Source organism: Martes martes (genome assembly GCF_963455335.1).
Source record: "Martes martes genome assembly, chromosome: 1".
Classification (NCBI taxonomy): domain Eukaryota; kingdom Metazoa; phylum Chordata; class Mammalia; order Carnivora; family Mustelidae; genus Martes; species Martes martes.
Window position 1 is genome coordinate 196,960,982 of NC_137888.1, and position 24,302 is coordinate 196,985,283.

At 37.1% G+C, this 24,302-nt stretch overlaps 1 protein-coding gene across 1 annotated transcript in view; it reads right to left on the reverse strand.

Moving 5' to 3' along the window:
• Positions 1 to 24,302, reverse strand: part of DOCK3 (dedicator of cytokinesis 3) — a gene marked incomplete at its 3' end in the record, with an annotated part of 615,312 nt that overhangs the window by 178,267 nt on the left and 412,743 nt on the right. Inside the window, exon 7 of the mRNA XM_080804908.1 lies at positions 19,660 to 19,744. Within this exon, the coding sequence (XP_080661034.1) occupies positions 19,660 to 19,744 (85 nt within the window). The remainder of the gene's footprint in view (positions 1 to 19,659; positions 19,745 to 24,302) is intronic.

Below are 24,302 nucleotides of genomic sequence, written 5' to 3' on the forward strand. Positions count from 1 at the left end.
CATTTCTTTTTTTTCTTGTACCCAATTTTCATAATAGTTTTATTTGTAAAAGCCCCAAAGTAAAAATAACATAAATGTCCATCAGTAGAAAAATGGGTAAACAACTTTTTAAATTTAAATTCAATTAGCCAACACATAGTACATCATTAGTTTTCATGATAGGGTTTAATGATTCATTAGTTGCATATAACACCCAGTGCTCATCACATCACATTCCCTCCTTAATTTTATTTAGGGTTAAATATGTGTATTTGGAAAACTGAATATAATTAAATATTAATTTAAACATATCTTACTAGTTGTATTTGCTAATTATTAAATATTCATGTGTATTTTTAGCTATATTAGTTAATTATTATTGACTATTACTGTTCATTCATGGGACTATTTGTTCCCATGATATATATTAAATATAATAAAATAGGCCTCCACCAGCTCAGGAAATCATCACACAGAATGTATACATACAAAAATATCCATCATATACAAAAAAGCTTTTAAAAAATCAAGCTTTCAAAAAAAAATCAAGTTTTCTACAGTCTACTGACCCATATCCTACTGGGAAGGTTATTGGCCTAAAATGCTTTCCATTGTTTTATTTTACTTTTAGGGGCTGCATTAAGTTATTCTTCTCAAGCAGATTTACTGATTAACTCTTAAAAATGAACTACCAATCTTAAACATAAATGTTCAATTATAACTAGATATAGGAGTTTACAGCTAATTTTAGTATAAAACATCTCTTTGACAATAACAAATGTCATTCTAGATTTCAGAAGCATCAAATTTGAGGAGAACTTTCAAGCCAGTTTTAAAGTGCACCGCATGGGTGGCCAAAGAAAGGCACCAAAACTGGCATTCTGGAACGTCTCTTATGACACTATAAGGAGAAACCACTTCCCTGTTACCAGGCAGCATCAGCTGGCTAGCGGATACGTTCCTCTGTATTATCTCCATGTTTGCTACCCAACTCTAGACTGCCCTCCCAGGGAGCAAAAAACTCTATCTTAATCATCTTTATATCCTAAGTACATCAGGCAATTTATAATGTACATCAAATATAAATTAGTTAAAAATTGCATGGACATTGCTAGTGGGAGTATATATAATTGTTGTGGAAAAAAATATGGCCAAATGTATCAGAGCTGAAGATGTGATTACCTAATCATTCAGTAATTTGTCTCCTGGTTATAAACTTCATAGTATTAAAAGACCTTTGTGAGTATATATAAAATATTTGACAGGCCATATTTCTGTCTGTCTATCTGTCTGGCCAGCCAAATACTAATACTTTTTTTTTTTAAGATTCTTTTTATTTGACAGAGAGAGAGCACAGCAGGCAGAGTAGCAGGCAGAGGGAGAGGGAGAAGCAGGCTCCCTGCTGAGCAGGGAGCCCACTGTGGGACCTGATCCCAGGACCCTTGGAACATGATCTGGGCCGAAGGCAGATGCCCAACTGACCGAGCCACGCAGGCACCCCAATACTAATACTTCTTTCTTTTATATCTGTATTTCTGTTAATACTGGTAACTTATCTTTTCCTAGGAAAACTTTATTTTATCCACGTTTTCTCATTTATTACCAGATAATTAAACAAAATATTCTGTTACAACTGCTTTTGTGTCCTTTATGTTTGGAATAAATTTGGAATAAATTTTCCTTTCTCATTAAAAAAATTTTAAAAATGTATACACTACATTACTGTAGCAATGCCAAATTTCCCCTACACAGAAAGCATTTTCATCCCTTTTAAGTCTCTGGTTCATTTAATCTACATAAGTCTACCAATATGGAAAAAAAAAAACCCCTACAACTTTAGATATTCTATTCACCTGAATAACACATTTAATTGCCTGCTATATATGTTTAGAATTGTGTTAAGTGTTGTGGGTCTTACAAGGGAATATAAGATATATCTAGTCAGGATCACTAATAAAATGATGCTTCATTGTTAGTAAATAATCCAATCAATTGATTTAAGTCCAGAAATGAAAGTATAAACATTGATCTAATAAAAATATTAATCAGCACTAGAAGATAACAGACTAACACTATTCCCAACACATGCTCATGTAGAAAGAGAATAGCATAACAGGACGTTATAATGTGAGTGCTCTGTTAGATCTTTCCACAAATTAGAAGCTTTTATATAATCTTCAAGTTGTCTACATTCCCCAAAGAAGCATAGCTAATTACAATTAACATAAATACTTTGTTGTTGTCCTTCAAAATGCTTTCTAGTTTGGGTAGCACTAATTCTCTGTTGCTGGAAGTGGGTTTGGACATGTTACTTTTTTTTTTTTAAGATTTTATTTATTTATTTGTCAGAGAGAGTGAGAACAGGTAGACAGAGAGGCAGGCAGAGGCAGAGGGAGAAGCAGGCTCCCTGCTGAGCAAGGAGCCCGATGTGGGACTCGATCCCAGGACGCTGGGATCATGACCTGAGCCGAAGGCAGCCGCTTAACCAACTGAGCCACCCAGGCGTCCCTTGGACATGTTATTAAGCAGAAGCAAGAGTTGAGGAGCATTAGAGGCTTCCTCTGATTCTTGTCGTATAGAAGAGGAAATCCATTTGTGCGTTTAGAGATTTTTTTTTTTAATCAATTATTACCACTCAGTACTTGCACAGGGGATTGGTTTGTGGGTTTTTTTGTTTGTTTTTGTTTTGTTTTTTAGGAAAAACAACATGCTCTAAATGTAAGCTTAAGGTATAATTCTATTCATTAAGTTTTCATGTAAAATGAGTGACAAAGAGTATTAAAATCAGAAAGTTTCACATGGAGTCTTTGTAATCTCTAGTAATAGACTTAAGTGTTAATACAAAAAGGCTCCAAAAGGTTATTCCTCTGAAACTTGTTGATAACTTTAACTCAGACACTTACTGTGCATTTACCATATGCAAATTAACATTAAAAATAAGTGGTTTTCAATAAATTTGTGGACTTTCAAAAGGTTGGTTTCAAATGGTTTTTCTTCACCCTATTCCGTTCTTTCTATCTAAAAACAAATATATAGGATAAAAGACTGAAAAATCAGCATGAAATGAAAAAAATAAAAAGGGGCTTGAAAGTTTCTTTGGCCTTTTGGATAAGTCAACATTTTAAAATTAACATTTAAATGTATTAAAAGTAATATAAGCACATAGTATTAAAAGTTAAATAACGCTAAAAGTCTTGCAATAAAATTACTGGTCCTATATTCACCCTGTACTATTTCCTAGAGATAAGTACTTTCAACTCTTTATAATTTTTTTCTAAAATTTATCAAGTATTTCTAAATGTCACATTTATATTGCTCTCTTCTTATGCAGTTTTAGATTTATCTATTTGCTTCTTATAATGGCAGCTGAGGATTTTCACATCTGTTTATATCCATTTCCCTTTATCTACTTTCCTAATACCTCACAAGTTTTGGTTAAAACTTATGGAGATGGGTTAACATGGAGGACATGGGGAAATGGAGAGGAGAAGTGAGTTGGGGGAAATTGGAGGGGGAGATGAACCATGAGAGACTGTGGACCTGAGAAACTGAGGATTTTGGAAGGGAGAGGGGTGGGAGGTTGGGTGAGCCTGGTGGTGGGTATTATGGAGGGCACGTATTGCATGGAGCACTGGGTGTGTGCATAAACAATGAATTCTGAACACTGGAAAGAAATAAAAAAGAAAAAAAAAGAACAGACCCCCCCCCCAAATAGTTGTGTTTGAGTGAAGAAAAAAAAACCAACTTATTTATAAGATTGTAACTTTTAAATATTGTTTATTCAGGGGCAGCTGGCTGGCTCCATCTGTTGAGCGTCTGCCTTCAGCTCAGGTCATGATCTCAGGGTCTTGGGATCAAGCCCCACATCAGGCTCTCTTCTCAACTGGGAGCCTGCTTTTCCCTCTCCTCCCAACTTGTGCTCTCTATTGTTATCTCTATCTTTCTCTCTCAAATAAATACAATATTTAAAAATAAATAAATATTGTTTACTGATAGACCAAATAGTGTACTTCAATTATATTTCCTTTCTTCTACTACATTCTGCTTTTGTTTTAGGAATCTTAGTTTTATTTAAATTATAGGGCCTACTCTTATGTCCTCCAAAGCTCTATAAAATACCTTTAAAAAAATAAAATACCTTTCAAAAATATTCTCCATATGGTAAAACTACCACATATTCTCTGAAGTCATTTTTCTCCTGGAGAGGCTTCCTGGCTGCCCTTGTGTTCTCGTCAGAACAAGTTACTCTCTAGGCCTATTACCCTCCAACAGAATCATAATTCTTTGTGTCTCTCCTTGAGTCACAGTGCCTTTCCTGGATGGCACATATAGCCTCTTTTGGTTTGCTCCCAAATTTAAAAGAAATAATTTATCCTTCAGTAGTTCCCTGAAAAAAGGTTTAAAGAGGCTTTTTGTTTTGATAATTGGAATGACCAGAATTTTCTTCAGGCTACTTTCCCATTTGATTGAGAATGTGGTTGAATAAAAATAGAATTCTAGGGGGTGGGAAGTTGGGGGAACCAGGTGGTGGGTATTAGGGAGGGCACGGATTGCATGGAGCACTGGTGTGGTGAAAAAACAATGAATACTGTTACGCTGAAAAGAAATAAAAAATTTTAAAATTAAAAAAAATTTTTATTTTCCCTCAGAATTTTAAAGGCAATATTTCATTATTTTTTTAGTTTTCAATGTTGCTATTAAGAAGACAGATGCTATTCTTATGACAAATCCTTAGTAGGTGACCTATTTCTCTTGCTGGAAGCGTTCAGCTTAAGTGAGCTGAAGTTTCATAATTAAGTGCTAAATACTTATTGGGCCCTTTCAATCTGGACACTCATATCTATGTTCTGGGGAAGTTTTTTTTTTCCCAGCTTCACTGAGATATAATTGACATATAATATTATATAAGTGTAAGGTGCACAACATGATGATTTTTTACACATATAATGTTGCAAAATGAGTACCACAATAAGGTTAGTTAACACATCTTTTGTCTGACATAATTACCTTTTTGTTGTTGGCATGGTGAGAATGTTCAAGATCTACTTTTTTTTTTTTTTAACAACTTTCAAGTACAAAATACACTACTGTTAACTATAGTCACCATGCTTCACATTAGATCCCAGAACTTAAATCCTCTTACAACTAGCATCTCCTCACTTCCCCTACTCCCCTGCCCCTGGCAACTACCAATTTACTCTTTGTTTTTAATGAGTTCAGCTTTTTTAGATTTCACATATAAATGAGATCATAAGTATATGCCATTCTCTGACTTATTTCACTTAGTATAATGCTCTCAAGTTTTATCCGTGTTGTCACAAATGGCAGTATTTCTGTCTTTACTATGGATGATTAATATTCCATTATATATACACTATATTTTATTTATCCATTCATTCATCAATGGACACTTAGGTTGTTTCTGTGTCTTGGCTATTGTGAATAATACTGCAATGCACAAGGAAGTATAGCTATCTCTTTGAGATCCTGATTTCAATTCCTTCGATATATACCCAGAAGTAGAATTGCTGGATCATATGGTAGTTCTATTTTCTATTTTTTTTTTTGAGGAATCTCCATTCTGTTTTTTATAGTGACCGTACAAATTTGTATTTCCAACAATAGTGCACAAGAGTTCTCTTTTATTTTTTTAAAGATTAATTTATTTTAGGGAGAGAGTGAGTGAGTTCAAGTTGGGGGAGAGGCAGAGGGAGAGAATCTCAAGCAGACTCCTCATTGAGTATGGAGCCTGATGATCTGGGGCTCAACCTCAAGTCCTGAGATCATGACCTAAGCAGAAATCGCAGGTGGGTCGCTCAACTGACTGAGCCACCCAGGTGCCACAGGAGTTCTCTTTTCTATGCATCCTTGCCACTATTTATCTCATCTTTTAAAGACACTTTCTCTTTTATTTTTGATTATTGTAATATAATTGACATACATTGTTATATTAGTTTCAGGTGTACAATACTACTATACAATACTATATGTTATCTAATGTTCACCACAGTTAAGTGTAGTCACCATCTGTCACCATTTGATGTTATTACAATATTATTGACTATATTCCCTATGCTGTAATTTCCACTCCATGAATTATTTATAACTGGAAGTTTGTACCTCCTGTCTTTCTGATGACAGGCACTCTAACAGGTGTGAGGTAATATTTCATTGTGGTTTTGATTTGCACTTCCTAAATGACTGGTGATACTGAATACCTTTTCATGTATTTTTGTGTCTTCTTTAGAAAAAAGTCAAATCCTCTGACCATTTCAAAAATCAGATTATTTGGTTTCTTACTCTTGAACTTTAGGAGTTCCTTACGTATTTTGGATATTAACTCTTCGTCACCTTTGTGGTTTGTGAATATTTTCTTCTATCCTGTAGGCTGATTTGTCATTTTGTTGATTGTTTCTTTTGCTGTACAGAATTGTCTTTGTTTTAATGTTGTCTCACCTGTTAATTTTCACTTTCACTGATGTGCTCTTGGTGTCATATTCAAAAAAAATATCACCAACACCAATGTCAAGCAGCTTTGCTCTGTTTTCTTCTGAGAGATTACAATTTCAGGTCTAATATTTAATCCATTTATAGTTAATTTTTGTGAGTGGTTGTAAGACAGAGGTACAATTTCATTCTTCTGCATGTGAATATCCAGTTTTCCCAACATTTACTGAAGAGACTATCCTTTCCTCATTGAATATTATTAATGTTCCTGTCAAATATTAGTCCACCATATATGTGCGGGTTTACTACTGGGGTCTCAGTTCTGTTCCATTGGTCTGTGCACCTATTTTAATGCCAGTGCCACAATGGTTTTGTTTTGTTTTGTTTTGCACACTGTTTTGATTACTATGCATTTATAATATAGTTTGAAATCAGAAAGTGTGATACCTCCAGCTTTGTTCTTTCTCAAGACTGGTTGGCTATATAAGGTATATTGTAGTTCCATTTGAATTTTAGGATTGTTTTTTCTATTTCTGGAAAATCCCACTGGCATTTTGATAAGGACTGTATTGAGTCTATCCATGGCTTTATGCAGTATGGACATTTTAAGAATATTAATTCTTCGGGTGCCTGGGTGGCTCAGTGGGTTAAGCCTCTGCCTTTGGCTCAGGTCATGATCTCAGGGTCCTGGGATCGAGCCCCGCATCAGGCTCTCTGCTCAGCGGGGAGCCTGCTTCCCCTCCTCTCTCTGCCTACTTGTGATCTCTCTCTCTGTCAAATAAATAAATACAATCTTTGGAAAAAAAGAATATTAATTCTTCTAATTCATAAACATGGGATATCTTTCCATTTACTTGTGTCTTCTTTAATGTCTTTCATCAACGTCATAATTTTTAGTGTATATCTCTTTCACGTCCTTGACTAAATTATTCCCAAGTATTTTATTGTTTTTGATGCTATTGTAAATGGGATTGTTTTCTTTATTTCTTTTTCAGATAGTTCATTGTTAGTATATTCTGACTTTTGCAATTAACTTTTTAAAAAATTTTATTTCTTTTCAATGTTCCAGAATTCATTGTTTAGGCACCACACCCGGTGCTCCATGCAATATGTGCCCTCCATAATACCCACCACCAGGTTCACCCAACTCCCCACCCAGTTAACTTTTGCATGTTGATTCTGTATTCTGAAACTTTACTGAATTCATTAGTTAGCAGTTTGGGGGGAGAAGCTTCCAGATTTTCTCTATATAAGATTATGTCATATGCAGATAGAAACAACTTTACTTCTCCCTTACCAATTTGGATGGCTTTTCTTTTTCTTCTTGCCTAATCACTCTGGCTAAAACTTCTAATACTATGTTGAAAAGGAATGGTGAGATTAGGTACCCTTGTCTGGTTTTGATGTTAGAGGAAAAGCTTCCAACATTTCACTGTTGAGCATGATGTCAGCTGTGGGCTGACAGTTGTCACAGTTGTCTTTATCATGTTGAAATATGTAGCTTCTGTTTCCATTTTGTTGAGAGATATTTTTTTTTAAGATTTATTTTAGAGAGAGAGAGGGAGAGAGATGGGGGGTGAGGGGCAGAGGAAAAGGGAAAGAGAGTCCTGAGCAGACTCTGTGTTGAGCACGGAGCCCAATTTGGGGCTTGATCTCATAACACTGATATCACAACATGAACTGAAACCAAGAGTTGGGTGCTCAACCAACTGCACCACCCAGGTGCCCATTTTGTTGAGAGTTTTTATCATGAAAGGATGTTGAATTCTGTCAAGTGCTTTTTCTGCATCTATTGAAATGATCATATGATTTCAATTTATCATTCCATTAATACGATGTATTATCACCTTTATGCTGAACAATTCTTGAAATTCGGAAATAAATCCCACTTGTTCATGGTGTATGATACCTTTAATGAGCTACTGAATTTGATTTGCTAGTATTTTGTTGAGAATTTTTGCATCTCTATTCATCAGAAATATTGGTCTGCAGATTTCTTGTTTTTTTTTTTTTAAATTATGTTCAGTTAGCCAACATATAGTAATCATTAGCTTTTGATGTAGTGTTCAATGATTCATTAATTGCCTATAACATCCAGTGCTCATCACAACACATGCCCTCCTTAATAACAATTATCCAGTTACCCTAACCCCCACCCCTTCCTTCAGTAATCTTCCAGTTTAGTGTCCTTATCTGACTTTTGGTATGAGGGAAATGCTGGCCTTGTAAAATAAGTCTGGGAATATTTCCTCCTCTTCAGTTTTTTGGAAGACTCTGAGAAGGACTAGTATTCATTCTTAAATGTTCAACAAACTTCACCCATGAAGCCATTTGATCCTCAGCTTTTCTTTGTTGGGAAGTTTTTGGTTACTGAGTCACCCTCCTCACTTGTTAATGTTAATAGTCTGTTCAGCCTTTCTATTTCTTCTTGATTTAGTCTTGGTAGGTTGTATGTTTCTATCTAGATTGCTCAATTTGTTGACATATAATTATTCACACTAGTCTCTTATTATCATTTATATTTGTTGTATCAGTTGTAATGTCCTCTTTCATCTATAATTCCATTTACTTGAGTTCTCTTTTCTTGGCAAGTCTAGCTAAAGGTTTGTCAATTCTGTTTATCTTTTTTTAAAACCCAACTCTTAGTTTCCTTCCTTGATCTTTTTTATTGCTTTTCTGTTCATTTTCTATATTTTTAGCAGAGCTTTATCTCCTTCCTTCTGCTAAATTTGGACTTAGTTTGTTATTTTTCTAGTTCTTTGAGGTACAAAGATCAGTTACTTGAGATTTTTCTTAATGTAAGCATTTATTACTATAAACTTTCCTCTTAGAACTGCTTTATTTTTGAAGCTAAGGCTGCATGTTTGTGAAGCTAGTAATTCCTGGGGGGTGGCGGTGGGGAAGTTCCCACTTTCACATTTGTTATAGTCAAGATAGCAGCTCTTAGGGTGAGCTAGGAAAAAAAAAAAGAACTGCTTTATTTTTTAATTTATTTAACGTTTGATAAGTTTTAGTATGTTGTGTTTCCATTTTTTGTCTCAAGATTTTTTTTTTAAATTTCCCTTTTGATTTCTTCCATGACCCACTGGTTATTCAGGAGTGTGGTGTTTAATTTTCACATATTTGTGAATTTTCCAGCTTTTTTTTTTTGTTTTTACTTTTTTTTTAATTTAATTTTCTTTTTTTTTTCAGTGTTCCAAGGTTCATTGTTTATACACCACACCCAGTGCTCCACGCAATATGTGCCCTCCTTAATACCCACCACCAGGCTCACCCAAACCCCCACCCCCTTCCCCTCCAAAACTCTCAGTTTATTTCTCAGAGTCCACAGTCTCTCATGGTTTGTTTCCCCCTCCGATTTCCCCCAACTCCCTTCTCCTTTCCAACTCCCAATGTCCTCTGTGTTATTCCTTATGCTTCACAAGTAAGTGAAACCATATGATTATTGACTCTCTGCTTGACGTATTTCACTCAGCATAATCGCCTCCAGTTCCATCCATGTGGATACAAAAGGTGGGTATTCATCCTTTCTGATGGAGGCATAATATTCCATTGTATATATGGACCATATCTTCTTTATCCATTCATCTGTTGAAGGGCTTCTTGGCTCTTTCCACAGTTTAGCGACTGTGGCCATTGCCGTTATGAACATTGGGGTACAGATGGCCCTTGTTTTTACTACATCTGTATCTTTGGGGTAAATACGCAGTAGTGCAATTGGAGGGTCATAGGGTAGCTCTATTTCTAATTTCTTTTTTTTTTCCAGCTTTCTTCCTATTATTGATTTCTAGTTTTAAATCATTGTCATAAGAAAAAATATTTCATATTATTTTAATCTTCTTAAATTTGTTTATACTTATCTTGTGGCCTAATGTTGATCTACCCTGGAGATTGTCCATGTGCACTTGAGAAGAATGTATGTCCTACTCAGCTTAAGGATGGGATATTCTGTATATATGTGTTAGGTCCATTAGGTCCTAAGTATAGGGACCTAAGTCAAGTCTAATGTGTTCTTATTGATTTTCTGTCTGGATTATCTATCCAGTATTGAAAGTGGGCCATTGATGTCCCCTACTATTATTGTATTGCTGTCTATTTCTCCCTTTAGTTTTGTTAATATTTGCTTTCTATATTTAGGTGCTCTGAAGCTAGGGGCATATACATTTATATCTGTCTTATGCTCTTAATGAACTGACACTTTTGTCATTATATAATCACATTATTTGTATTATTACAGCTTTTGACTGAAAGTCTATTTTGTCTGATAAAGAATACCTACCACTGCAGTCTTTTGGTTTCCATTTGAATGGAGTATCTTTTTTCCTATCCGTTTACTCTCATCCTATGTGTGTCCTCAAAGCTAAAGTAAGTCTGTTGTAAGTAACATACTCTTGCATCATTTCTTAATCTATTTAGCCACTCTATGTCCTTGATTGAGAATTTAATCCATTTACCTTAAAAGTAATTATTGATGGGAAAGATTCATTATTACCACTTAAAAAAACTGTTTTCTGAAAAAAAGTTTGTTTTCTGGCTCTTTTTGTAGTTCCTTCATTCCTGTCCTCCTCTCTTGCTGTCTTTCTTTGTGCATTGATGATTTTCCACAGTGGTATGCTTTGATTCCCTTCTCTTTATTTCGCATGTATCTACTGTAGGTTTTTGCTTTCTGGTTACATGAGATGTTATAAGATGTTACATAAAACATCTTATAGCTGTAACAATCTATTTTAGGATAATTAGAACTTAACTGCAACCCCATACAAAATCTCTGCCCTTTTACTCAACCCCTTCCCCTTTATGTTTTAGATGTTCTAATTTATATGTTTTTATATTGTATATCCATTATCCAATTATACTAGCAATAGTGACTTTTTTCCTGTTTCAAGTTTTTTTTTGTTTGTTTCTTTTCAGCGTAACAGTATTCATTGTTTTTGCACCACACCCAGTGCTCCATGCAATACGTGCCCTCACCAATACCCACCACCTAGTTCCCCCAACCTCCCACCCCCGCCCCTTCAAGTTTTTATTTAAATTCTAGTTAGTTAACATAGAGTGTAATATTAGTTTCAGGAGTAAAATTTAATGACTCATTATTTACATATAACACCCAGTGCTCATCACAAGTGCCCTCCTTAATATCCATCACCCATTTAGCCCACAACCTACCCACCTCTCCTCCAGCAACCCTCAGATTGTTCTTTATGGTTAAGAGTCTTATGGTTTACCTCCCTCTCTATTTTTTCCCCTTATGTTTATCTGTTTTGTTTTCTTAAATTCCACATATGAATGAAGTCATTCGGTATTTGTCTTCCTCTGATTGACTCACTTAATTTAGCACAATACAGTCTAGCTCCATCCATGTTGTTGCAAATGGCAAGACTTTATTCATTTTTATGGCTGAATAATATTCCATTGCATATATGTATCCATTCATCAGTCAATGGACATTTAGGTTCTTTCCATAATTTAGCTATTGTTGATAATGCTGCTATAAACATCAGGGTGCATGTGCCCCTTTGAATCAGTACTTTTGTATCCTCTGGGTAAAAACCTAGTAATGCAATCGCTGGGTCATAGGGTAGTTCTATTTTTAACTTTTTGAGGAAATTCCATACTGTTGCAGAGTGGCTTCACAGGTTTGTTTTCCCACCAACAGTGTTAAGAGTGTTCCCCTTCCTCCACATCTTAGCCAACACCTGTTGTTTCTTGTGTTGCCGATTTTAGCCATTCTGACTGGTTTGAGGTAATATTTCATTTGTAGTTTTGATTTCTATTTTCCTGATGATGAGTGAGGATGTGCATCTTTTCATGTGTCTGTTGACCATCTAGATGCCTTCTTTGGAAAAATGTCTGTTCATATCTTCTGCCCATTTCTTAACTGGATTATTCATTTTTTGGGTGTTGAGTTTGCTAAGTTCTTTATAGATTTTAGATACTAACCCTTTATCAGATATGTCATTTGCAAATATCTTCTCCCATTCTGAAGGCTGCCTTTTAGCTTTGTTGATTGTTTCCTTCACTGTGCAGAAGCTTTTTAACTTGATGAAGCCTCAGTACTTCATTTTCGCTTCTGTTCCCCTTGCCTCCAGAGATGTATCTAGTAGGAAACTGCCAAGACTGATATCAAAGAGGTTTCTGCTGGTGTTGTCCTCTAGGATTTTAGTGGTTTCCTGTCCAGGTCTTTCATCCATTTTGAACTTATATTTGTGTATGGTGTAAAAAAGTGGCCTAGTTTCATTATTCTGAATGTTGCTGTCCAGTTTTCCTAATACCATTTATTGAAGAGACTGTCTTTTTTCCACTGGATATCCTGGTTTGTCAAAGGTTAGTTAACCATATAGTTGTGGGTCCATTTCTGGGTTATCTATTCTGTTCCATTGATCTATGTGTCTGTTTTTGTGTTAGCTATAGTTATTTTAAATTTTTCTGTCCTTTAACCTTTACTAGAGTTATAGACCATCATATTATAGTACTAGAGTATTCTGAATTTGAGTATATACTTATCTTTACCATGTGTTTTATATTTTCCTGCATTTTCATGCCATTAATTAACCTTTATCTTTTTTTCATGTCAGCTTGAAGAACTTGCAGCGCTTCTTGTAAAGCAGGTCTAGTAATTTTGAACTCCCTCAGCTTTTGTCTGGGAAAATCTTTATATTTCCTTTATTTATTTCTGAAGGACAACTTTCCTGAGCAAAGTATTTTTGGCTGGCAGGTTTTTTTTCTTTCAGCACTTTGAACATATCATCCCCTTCTCTCTTGGCCTGCAAGATTTCTGCTAAGAAATATGCTCATAGCCCTATGAGGGTTGCCTTGTAAGTGACAAGCTTCTTTTTTATTGTTGCTTTCAAGATTCTTTGATTTTTTTTAAAGAAATTATTTATTTAACACAGAGAGACAGCAGCAGGAACACAAGCAGGGGGAATGGGAGAGGAAGAAGCAGTCTTTCTGCCTAGTAGGGAGCCCAATGTGGGGCTGGATCGCAGGACACTGAGATCAAGACCTGGGCCGAAGGCAGATGCTTAATGACTGAGTCACCCAGGCGCCCAAGATTCTTTCATTTTTAAACAGTTTTATTGTAAAGCCTTGGAGAAGATCTCGTTGAGGATTGAAATTGTTTGGAGAACTACAAATATCATGAATTTGGATGTCTAAATCTCTCCCTGGATTTGGAAAGTTCTCAGCCATTATCACCTTAAATAAGCTTTCTACCTCTTTCTCCTTCTCTTCTTTGGTACTCTAATAATGTGTAGATTAATTCTCTTAATGGTGTCCTAGAAGTCCCACAGAATTTTTTCATTCTCTTTTCTTTTTGATCCTTTGACTGGATAATTTCAATTTATCTGTCTTTGAGTTCACTGATTCTCCTGCTTGGTCCATTTCTGTTATTCAAGCTCTTTACTGAATTCTTTTTTTAAAAAATTATGTTCAGTTAACCACTGCATAGTGCATAATTAGTTTTTGATGTAGTGTTCAATGATTCATTGATATATATAACACCCAGTGCTCATCATAACACGTGACCTCCTCAATACCATCACCCTGTTATCCCCTCCTCCATCCTCCTCCCCTCTGAAACCCTCAGATTGTTTTTCGGGGTCCATAGTCTCTCATGGTTCATCTCCCTCTCTGATTTCCCCCCCTTTGGATTTCCCTCCCTTCCTCTATGGTCCTCCGTGCTATTGCTTATGTTCCACATATGAGTGAAACCATATGATAATTGTCTTTGCTTGATTACTTCACTTAACATAATCTCCAGTTCCATCCGTGTCAGTGGAAATGGTAGGTATTCATTGTCTCTGATGGCTGAATAATACTCTATTGTGTGTATGTACCACATCTTCTTTATCCATTCATCTGTTGAAGGGCATCTTGGCTCCTTCCACACTTTGGCTATTGTGGACATTGCTGCTATGAACATTGTGTGCATGTGCCCCTTCTTTTCCCTACATCTATATTTTTGGGGTAAATACCTAGTAGTACAATTGCCAGGTCTTAGGGTAGCTCTATTCTTGACATCTTGAGGAAACTTCACACTGTTTTCCCAGAATGGTTGTATCAGCTTGCATTCCCACCAACAGTGTAAGAAAGTTCCCCTTTCTCCATATCCTCGCCAACATTTGTTGTTTCCTGTTTTGTTAATTTTTGTCATTCTAACTGGTGTAAGGTGGTATCTCATTGTGGTTTTGATTTGTACTTCCCTGATGGCTAGCATTTTTTTGAGCATTTTTTCATGTGTCTGTTAGCCATCTGTAGGTCTTTTTTGGAGAAGTATGTGTTTATACCTTCTGCCCATTTTTGACTGGGTTATTAGTAATTTTTTGAGTGTTGAATTTGAGAAGCTCTTTGTGTATCTTGGATATCAGCCCCTTATCTGTATTGTCATTTGCAAAAAATCTTCTCCCATTCCATGGGATACCTCTTAGTTTTTCTCTATCGAGTTCTTCAGTGTTTGTATTCTTCAGCTCCAAAATTTATTTGGTTATTTTTTATGTTTTCTATTTTTTTGTTGAACTTTTCATTTTGTTTTTGTATTATTTACCTGACTTTGTTGAACTGTTTTTCTGTGAGAGCTATAAGCTCTTTAAGCATCTTTAGAACAATTATTTTGAATTATTTATCAGGCAATTTGTGTATTTCCATTTCTTTAGGGTCACTGAAAGTTTATTGGGTTCCTTTGGTAGTATTATGTTTCCTTGATTTTCACAATTCCTGTACTCTTGAATAGTTGTATGTGCCATGTGAAGAGCAGTCACTTCTTCCAGACTGTATTAACTGAGTTAGATAGAGGGAAGACCTTCACCAGTGGATGGAAGCATGCCAGAGAATGCTGTGACTCTGGGTCTAGTGGTGCAGGTTGCTAAGTGCATGTGGCAGCTCTGGGCCCAGGAGTGTATACCTCACTGGTTTAGGCCACATGGGTCCACAACATCAACAACCATGTGATCCTTGTGGAGACCTGCAAAGGGTCCACGGTGTCTACAATGGTTGTTGGGGACCTCGGTGGCTCTTCCAAGTCCAGCAGCTAGGAATGTGGGCAGATAGCAGTGGTGGCCAGAGCTGGTAGTGTGTGTACCCCCAGCTGCAGATACCTGCAAAATTTCAGGGTAAAGTTGCAGACACAGAGGTAAAGTAAGGGCTGGAACCAGCAGAAGAGGCTGATGCCAATTGCACATACACTAGCAACTGCAGAGGCCCTGGCTATTGGCATGCGTTTGTATAGCTGTAGAGGCAATGGAGACTGGGACAGGAGTTGGGTTGGCAATATGCAGGTGCATAGCTTCAGGGGCTTTAGATGAGCCCAGGAATACAGGCCACTGACAAGTGTCAAGGGCAAATATGGACCCATAAGCAGCTGTAAGGGCCTTGGTTGCTAGCATATACTCCTGAGTCTATAGGAGTTCACCATGGCAGCACGCTCAGCAGTGGAGGCCAGTGACGGAAGTCAGGTCAGCATTGTGCAGGTATACAGCTTCAGGGGCTAGGCATGAATACATGCACAACCACAGGGGTCAGCCATGGGAGTCTAGGCTGGCATGTTACATGTGCCTAGCCATGTAACCAGGGGCTGGCTGCTGCACACTTCATGTCCCAGCAAGGGGTGGGGAGAGAGCAAGAGGTGCTCAAGGGGCTGGCTTCTGTGAATGCAAATACCCGTGGGGTGAAAAACTTGGTGAAAAAAATCTGCAGGCATTCTGTGGCAGCTTCTACTTCTACTCGTTTCTTCAAAGGTGGTAGATGCTGAGGTCCTCTGTGAGCAGTCTGCTGGGGTCTATGACAAGGTCCTCTGTGACGAAAGCTGAGGGGGTTTGTGACATCTGTAAGGGTAGTTGAAGTCCTCAGCAGTGAAGGCTGCTGAGATCCTATGCAGAGCAGGCCAGTGGGAACCATGGTCACTCTCACGGCATGGCTGACATGGGTAGTCCCTGCCCTTTTCCTTGTTCCTAACTATTTCTAGATGTCTCAGCTTTGCCAGTCTCTGGGAGTGGTAAAACTAAAGTGGGTCCTTTGTATAGTGGCCTGAAGGGCTGGATAAGCTGGTTACTCATTCCCCTCTCCTCTTTTCGGAGAGGGGAATGCTTTTAGGCCAGGGAGTTCTTTCTTGGTGCTGAGCAGTGTCAGCCTGGGGTAGGGAATGATGCAGCAAAATGAAACTCTTTTTCCTACTTTTTTGTATGGTTATTCTGAGGTTTTGCTCTACTGTGTTACTGAAGCTTCTTAAGTGATAGCTTTCTTCTGAGCTCTCCCAGAGCTATTTTTCATTCATGCCTATCTAATTGTTGATCTTCATGGGGGACAGAGGATGGAAAACTCTGATTCCACCATCTTGGTGATAACATCAACCTGGAAAAGTTTTTAATACGATTTTTCAGTAATTTTCTTTCTTATTCTCTGTTCTCTCTTCTGAAACTCCATTATCTGGATATTGGACTTCTTAGATCAAACTTCTAACATTTCTCTCCTGTTGATAACTTTTTGTTGCTGTCATCCTACTTTCTAATCTTTATATCAAGTTTATCCCTGTTATCTTGTTTGTAATTTTCTAGAGCTCCTTTGATTGCTTCTTAGATTGCTCCACTCTGTCTCCCTGTTGTTTCCTCATTTCTCTTTGCAGGCAGCAACCACCATTTTCTTCTATTGATTTGTCTGTTTCTTCCAAGTTCCTTTCACATGTATTTGTTCTGGTCTCTAACTTTTATGGGAGATTTCCTCCATACTGATGTTTGGCTTTCTGGAAGTTCTGGGTAGAATCTGCTCAACACTGAGTTTCACTGTATGGAGGTCTGGGGAAAGGAGTGGTCATCTCATCCAACAGCTTTAAACACAACATATACTTTGATATAAAAAGTTGTTATATCTGAACTTCACTTCTGAGGTCCAGATTTTCAACATCTCAGTTTGGCATTTTAAAAGGCATCTCAAACTTGAAAGGAAAAACCAGACCAATATATTGATCCCCACTGCTGTACTCCCAAACCTGCTTCTCCCAGTGTTTCCTATTCTACTTTTATAAGGTTAAAATTGGGAAGATCAAAACATAGAAGTCATTCTTCTCTGGTCTTTCCCTTTTTTGTACACACATACCAAATCAATCTATCAAAATTCTGAATGAATTTATCTCTAAACACACATTCATAATCCAACAATTTCTTACTACTTTCTTTGCTCCAACTCTAGCCCAAATACTGAAATTAACATCGTTTTGCTTGAATGACTGCTCCCTGATTCCATTATTGCCCCACTCCAGTCCTTCTGCAACTGGAGGGATCCTTTTAAAATGTAAGACAGATCATGTGATTCCCCTGCTTAAACACCTTCACAGACTTTAGAATAAAATGCAAAATCCTCACCAAAAATAGCATCCTCTAAGCCACCATTGTGAGGGAAATTCTTAGCCTCAACCTCTCAATCACCCTTCACTTTCCACACCTAATTGATCACCAAATTGATTTTTATTTACTAACATCTATATACTCCACTGCATTTCTTCATCATTCCTATTGTTGTCTAGTCATTATTTATTGTCCAAATCACTTCTGTTGTCCCCTTCCTCCCTGATTCTGGTCTTCTGTATTTTACATTTCCTATAGACAGAGACAGCATTTAAAACCCATATCTAGGGGTGCTTGGGTGGCTCTGTCAGTTATGTGTCTGACTCTGATTTCAGCTCAGGTCATGATCTCAGGATTGTGAGACTGAGCCCTGTATTGGGCTCTGTGTTGGACAGGGAGCCTGCTTGAGATTCTCTCTCTTAGAAAAAAACCAACCAAACAAAACACCCATATCCATATCCAATCATGTTACTCATATAATTACGTCAGACTGCTGGAGGGGCATTTTGGGCCTTACAAAACTCTTCATGATCTGACACTTGCCTCCTTCTGCACCTTACTATCCCAAACATTAACACATACTTACATGCCAAAGTTACCAAATACCTTACAGTTTCCTGGAACTACCACTTCCCTATGCTATTGTGCCATTTTGGAACAGCTCTCCTTCTTGCTTGTCCTCTGAGTGAACCCCTGTCCACCCCTCAAGGCTCACCTTGAGTATTACTGCCACTGGAAGCTTTCACTGATTTTTTCCAGCCCCAAGTAATCCATCACTCCCTCTAACATCAGTTAATATGCAGCACATATATGGCAATGGTTTGCTTGTGGTTTATTTGATCCCACTAGAATAGTTTCTAAACATGAGGGCCTTGTATAGACTTCATGGGCAATCACCAGAAGGAACTGTCAATTCCCTAAAATTCAGTGTAAAACTTTGTATGCAAAACCACACTTGCACTGTCCTGGGAAGAAATTCTATCTGATCTTCATGACCCAGAAAGGGTTAAGAACCGATACCCCAGATGGTGATATTCTTGAGGGTAGGGATAAGTCTTGCTCATCTTTAATCTCTACATCCCATGCTTATCACATAGTTAGAGTAAATATACACGAATGTTTTTATACACTAGCAAATACACATAAGCAATTGATATGTTACTAGTATATTATTTAGGCAAATTTCAAAGATCCTCAACCAGCCAACATCCTATCTTTGAACTTCCCTATAAAAATTACATTTTTCTTAAAGAGAAACTTGTATTTCTTTCTAAAACCTGTAATTATCACCAATAAATACTTCTCAAATGTATAACTCCTCAAAGTGAGGTTTTACCCAGTCCCTTAGTCTAAGCTTAATAGTCACCTGAGGTTTCTGATGTTTGTTTTACCTCAAAAAATTTTTTTACCTTTCTTTTAGTTACTTCTCATTCAGCCTGTAAAATGTAATCTTGGTCGTCAATTAATTCAGTACATTTTAATAACAGCCAATAGACAACTAAGGATATATCAGGTCTCTCTTAGAAATACTGGCACATTATTTCCAGGTTTAATCATTACATTAACCAATAAATTGGCTCTTTACAGATTCAACTAGCTTCTTTTTTTTTAAGAGGCAGGAGAGACAGAATTTTGGTAACTGCTGCAGGCTGAAGGAGCTTCGTTCACCAGTAAAACCAACAGATAAATGATCCCTGGATATTATGGTACAGCCTTACACAGTAGTTCCATTTAGAAAGCAAAGGCGGTATGTAGTATCAGAATAAGGAAGACTCCTTACATACATTGGGGCAAAGAAAAAGGAGCAACTTCAGCAATATTGTTTCATAATGTTACTAGGGATAATAAAGGAGAAAAAATGAGGCGAGCAGGAACAAGCTTACCCTGTTAGATTTCTTACCATTTTATAGAGATCTGAGACACTAATTTGGTCTGAATCCACTACTTCAAAGTCCTTTCGAGGCACCAAGTCCAGGCCCAAATGTCTAGTAAAGAGAAAGAACACACTTAGCATGCCACGTCCTCAGATTACTCATCTCTCCTTATGTGCCCAGAAGCTTGTTACGGCCATGACTTTGTGGCCAGAGACTGAGACATTATCCCGGCAGGGACAGGCTTTTGTCCAGTAACACCTAATTGTTCTCACCTTAAGGTAAATAAATGAGGCTGGGAATTTTAAAACTGACAATTTTAATCACTAAGCAGTTCCCCCTTGTGATGGTAAAAAGAATTCATTCAGCATCATGTCTTTAAGAGTCTACTTAGTTCCTTAAGGATGCATTTTCTATAGATTATTAATAAGGCATGTTTTATTTTTCTCTTCCTCCCAATCCTACAAGTATGCTCAAGGCTCAGTCATGCATTACTTTCATTAGGATGAAAAAATTACTCAGAGTCCAAGTAGATTTGTAATCCAAACACATTAAAAAAATCACCCTCCAAAATATATTAAACTCAAAGAAATGTATGTTTTAAAGATTTTATTTATTTATTTGAAAGATAGAAATCACAAGTAGGCAGAGAGGCAGGCAGAGAGAGAGAGAGAGAGGAGGAAGCAGGCTCCCTGCAGAGCAGAGAGCCTGATGTGGGGCTCGATCCCAGGACCCTAGGATCATGACTGGAGCTGAAGGCAGAGGCTTTAACCCACTGAGCCACCCAGGCACCCCAAGAAATATATGTTTTAATCTCATTTTAAATTTAATTAATACTGACACTGGTTATAGTAAAGACCTTACCACACATGAGCCATATCTTTTTTTTTTTTTTTCAGTTTACCAATGTGTGTTTATTTGTATAGCCAGCACACTCGTGGAACTGGTTATTATTCCTGATAGATTTTAAGTTCCTTGTTTTCTTCTCTCATAGGTGATGATGGAGGGTTTTACTTCTAAGAAGAAATCTTAGATGCTCTGTCCCTCCTTAAATTCACAGACAAAAGGGAGCTAATAACATTATTTTCTAACTGGAAACGTCGTTGAAGGGCATCTTGGTTCTTTCCACAGTTTGGCGACCGTGGCCATTGCTGCTATAAACATTGGGGTACAGATGGCCCTTCTTTTCACTACATCTGTATCTTTGGGGTAAATACCCAGTAATGCAATTGCAGGGTCATAGGGAAACGTCATTTGTGTAAAACATCAAAAGATCTACAACAGTCAATTTTTGAATCTCTGATGATTAACCACTATCTTAAGAAACTTTATATGAAAATATAATCAAGGAGTACTACTCCTAAAAAATACTCCAGTATCTGGAAGATCTGGTATAACTTGCAGAGGGAAGAATAAGAGTTGGTGGTTAATGATTGATTAACTATGGCAGGCAGTATGAGGCAGTATAAATAACTCCAGACAGCCAGAACTCTTGCATTCAAATATGGCACATAATTTATGTTCAGTAAATGTTAGCTCTTTTCTCACTCTCTAAACCTGGAGTTAAATGGAGTGAGGGGGTTGTGGACCTCGAAACTGCTTACAACAGTATGTGTGTGTATGTTCACATGTGATTTTTTTCTGAGGAGAGGGTCTATAACTCCCATCAGGTTTTCAGAACTGCTCTGTGACCACCCTATACTCCAACACAAGGGTTATAAATTATTGTATCTGGCAAAAGTATTCCATAGACAATGAAAGGAGACGTATGTGTTTTTTTCTCCTCAACTAGGCTGTGAATCACTCACTATTAGCAAAACTAATTCTGTAGGCTCTTTCTGTGCATAAAACTGCACTCATTTAAAATAAAACCATGTGAAAAAATAAATTAAAAAACCATGTGTACATCCAAAATGCATTTATTTATAATTTATAACCCATTTATAGGAAGAGATATAAAGAGGTTAAAGAAGTTGCAAAAAGATTGCTAAAATAAAAATAGAAAATCAAACCTATATGAAAATGGTAGAAGCAAATGTGTTAATCGCATAGGCTACCATGATAACCATGAATCAGAATCAAAATTCAGACTGGTACTTTTTAGCAGGCAAGAAAAAAGGAAAAACCTGTTTTTCTACTAAAAGATAAAAACTCAAGTTTTTCTATTATATAACTTACATCATCCATTAATACATAGCATGGAGGACATTAGGAGAAGGTAAAATGAAGGGAGAAAAATCCTTGTGGGAGACAAACTATGAGAGGCTACAGACTCCAGAAATGAACAGAGGGTTTTAGAAGGGAGGAGTGGGGGGATGGGTGATCCTGGTGACTGGTATTAAGGAGGGCACAGATTGCATGAAGCACTGGGTGTTACATGCAAACAATGAAGCATGGAACACTATATCAAAAACTAATGATGTACTGTATGGTGACTAACATAACACAATAAACAAACAAATGAACAAACAAAAAACCCATGTATTTCTTTTTTTCGCTTTTTTAAAAAAGATTACTTATTTATTTATTTGACAGAGAGAGATCACAAGTAGGTAGAGAGGCAGGCAGAGAGAGAGAGGAGGAAGCAGGCTCCCTGCTAAGCAGAGAGCCTTATGTGGGACTTGATCCCAGGACCCTGAGATCATGATCTGAGCCAAAGGCAGAGGCTTTAACCCACTGAGCCACCCAGGAGCCCAAAACCCCATGTATTTCTATAGGATGCCTGGGTGGCTCATTGGTTAAGCATCCAACTCTTGATTTTGGCTCAGGTCATAATCTCAGGGTTTTGAGATCTAGGTCCATGTTGGGCTCTGTGTTGGACATCAATGAGCCTGCTTAGGATTCTCTCTCCCTCTTTCTCTGCTCCTCCCCCCCACCCAGCTTATGTGCTTGCTCACTCTCTCTCTCTCAAAAGAGGATGAGAGAGTGAGAAATATGAATTTTTTTTGAGAAATATGAATTTTTAAAGAAGAAATAACTTTTGGAATTAGGTGCAAAAAAAAGTACACTGTTGGCCTTAACTATGATAGTTTACAGTTTAATGGCAAAACCATGCCATTGAATCTCATTATTGAAGTTAATGTACTTAAATTGATAAGAGATATAATTTTTCTACCACTGGGATTCTGTCTTCTTATATAAAAACATACTGCATTTAGTCACTTCATATTAGCTATTCTTAATTTCTCTGATATAACTTCAGGTCTCTGGCTTCCAACACTGACTGCAGGTAAAGGCAACAGTGTCATGGAAAGCAAGAGAAAGATGAAGCACATCCTTTCTACCTCTCTTGTCATAAAAAGCAATTTACATCATAAAGATAATTTTTCAGATATGACTTCAAAGTACTTAAGATACTTTTATATGCATGTAAAAAACAGTGGAAAGATAAAAAAATGACATAAGTATTTATATTAGGGAAATGGAATCATACATTTGATCACTAAAAAATATTTTCCAATTTTCTATAGGCAGCTATTGAAACTTTCTAAAATACAATGATGAAGAATCAAAATTCCATACATATTCTTTAACCATTAGTGCTCATAAAATATATGATAGTTTAAATATTACAATTAAGTAACAAAAAGGACTGAGTGAATATTCCAATCAAAACAGATTTTTTCTTTTTTTTTAAATTTAAAACTTTGTTTTTTCAGTGTTCCAAGATTCATTATTTATGCATTCCACCCAGTGCTCCATGCAATATGTGCCTTCCTTAATACCCACCACCAGGCTCACATAACCCCCCAACTCCCTCCCCTCCAAACCCCTCAGTTTGTTTCTCAGAGTCCACAGTCTCTCATGCTTCCTCTCCCCCTCCGATTTCCTCCAACTCCCTTCTCCTCTCCATCTCCCAATGTCCTCTGTGTTATTCCTTAATGCTCCACAAGTGAGTGAGACCATATGATAATTGACTCTCTCTGCTTATCTTGTTTCACTCAGCATAATCTCCTCCAGTGCCCTCCATGTTGATACAAATGTTGGGTATTCATCCTTTCTGATGGAGGCATATATACAGAACACATATTTTCAAGACAACAGCATTAGGAAAAAATCCCAATGGACCTAAGTCAATAGGGCTGGGATTGCGTGTACACGCTTTGTGGTTGTGTGCCACACAGAGCTATGAGCTGTCTAGCCTGGCATATTTGCAAACTCTGTCTTCACACTATGACACTCTTAGCTTGCTTGTCCACTCATCAGTCCATGCATTTACCCATCCACTCACCCCACAGGTACTCATTTCCCATCAGTGGTCCTGGCCACAGGGACCACAGCAGTTTTGAGCAAGCAAATGTTCATACTCATGGAGTATGGGAGCGGTGTTTTCTATCTCCTAGAAGTCAGTGGAGCACAGTACCTTTTAGTTTCTTGATTTCATCATTTTAGGAAATAAGAAAATTATTAGTGGGTGATCTGATAAAATGAAGACTGAGTTCCTTCTACTGAGATAGTCTTCAAAGGAGGGAGAGTAGGTTTCAAAACCTAATTGGAGGACTGACCTCACTGGACAAAGGCAGAGATGCTATACAGTGAGAAGCCACACACATTCGTTACAAATTTCATTCTGGAAAAGCAGTTTCTGGCTATTTATCCCTGTGGTTTAAGAATAGAGAACAGGAAGTGCAGAGAGTGGTTAATTTGGTCTTTTCTCTGTTTTCCCAGCACA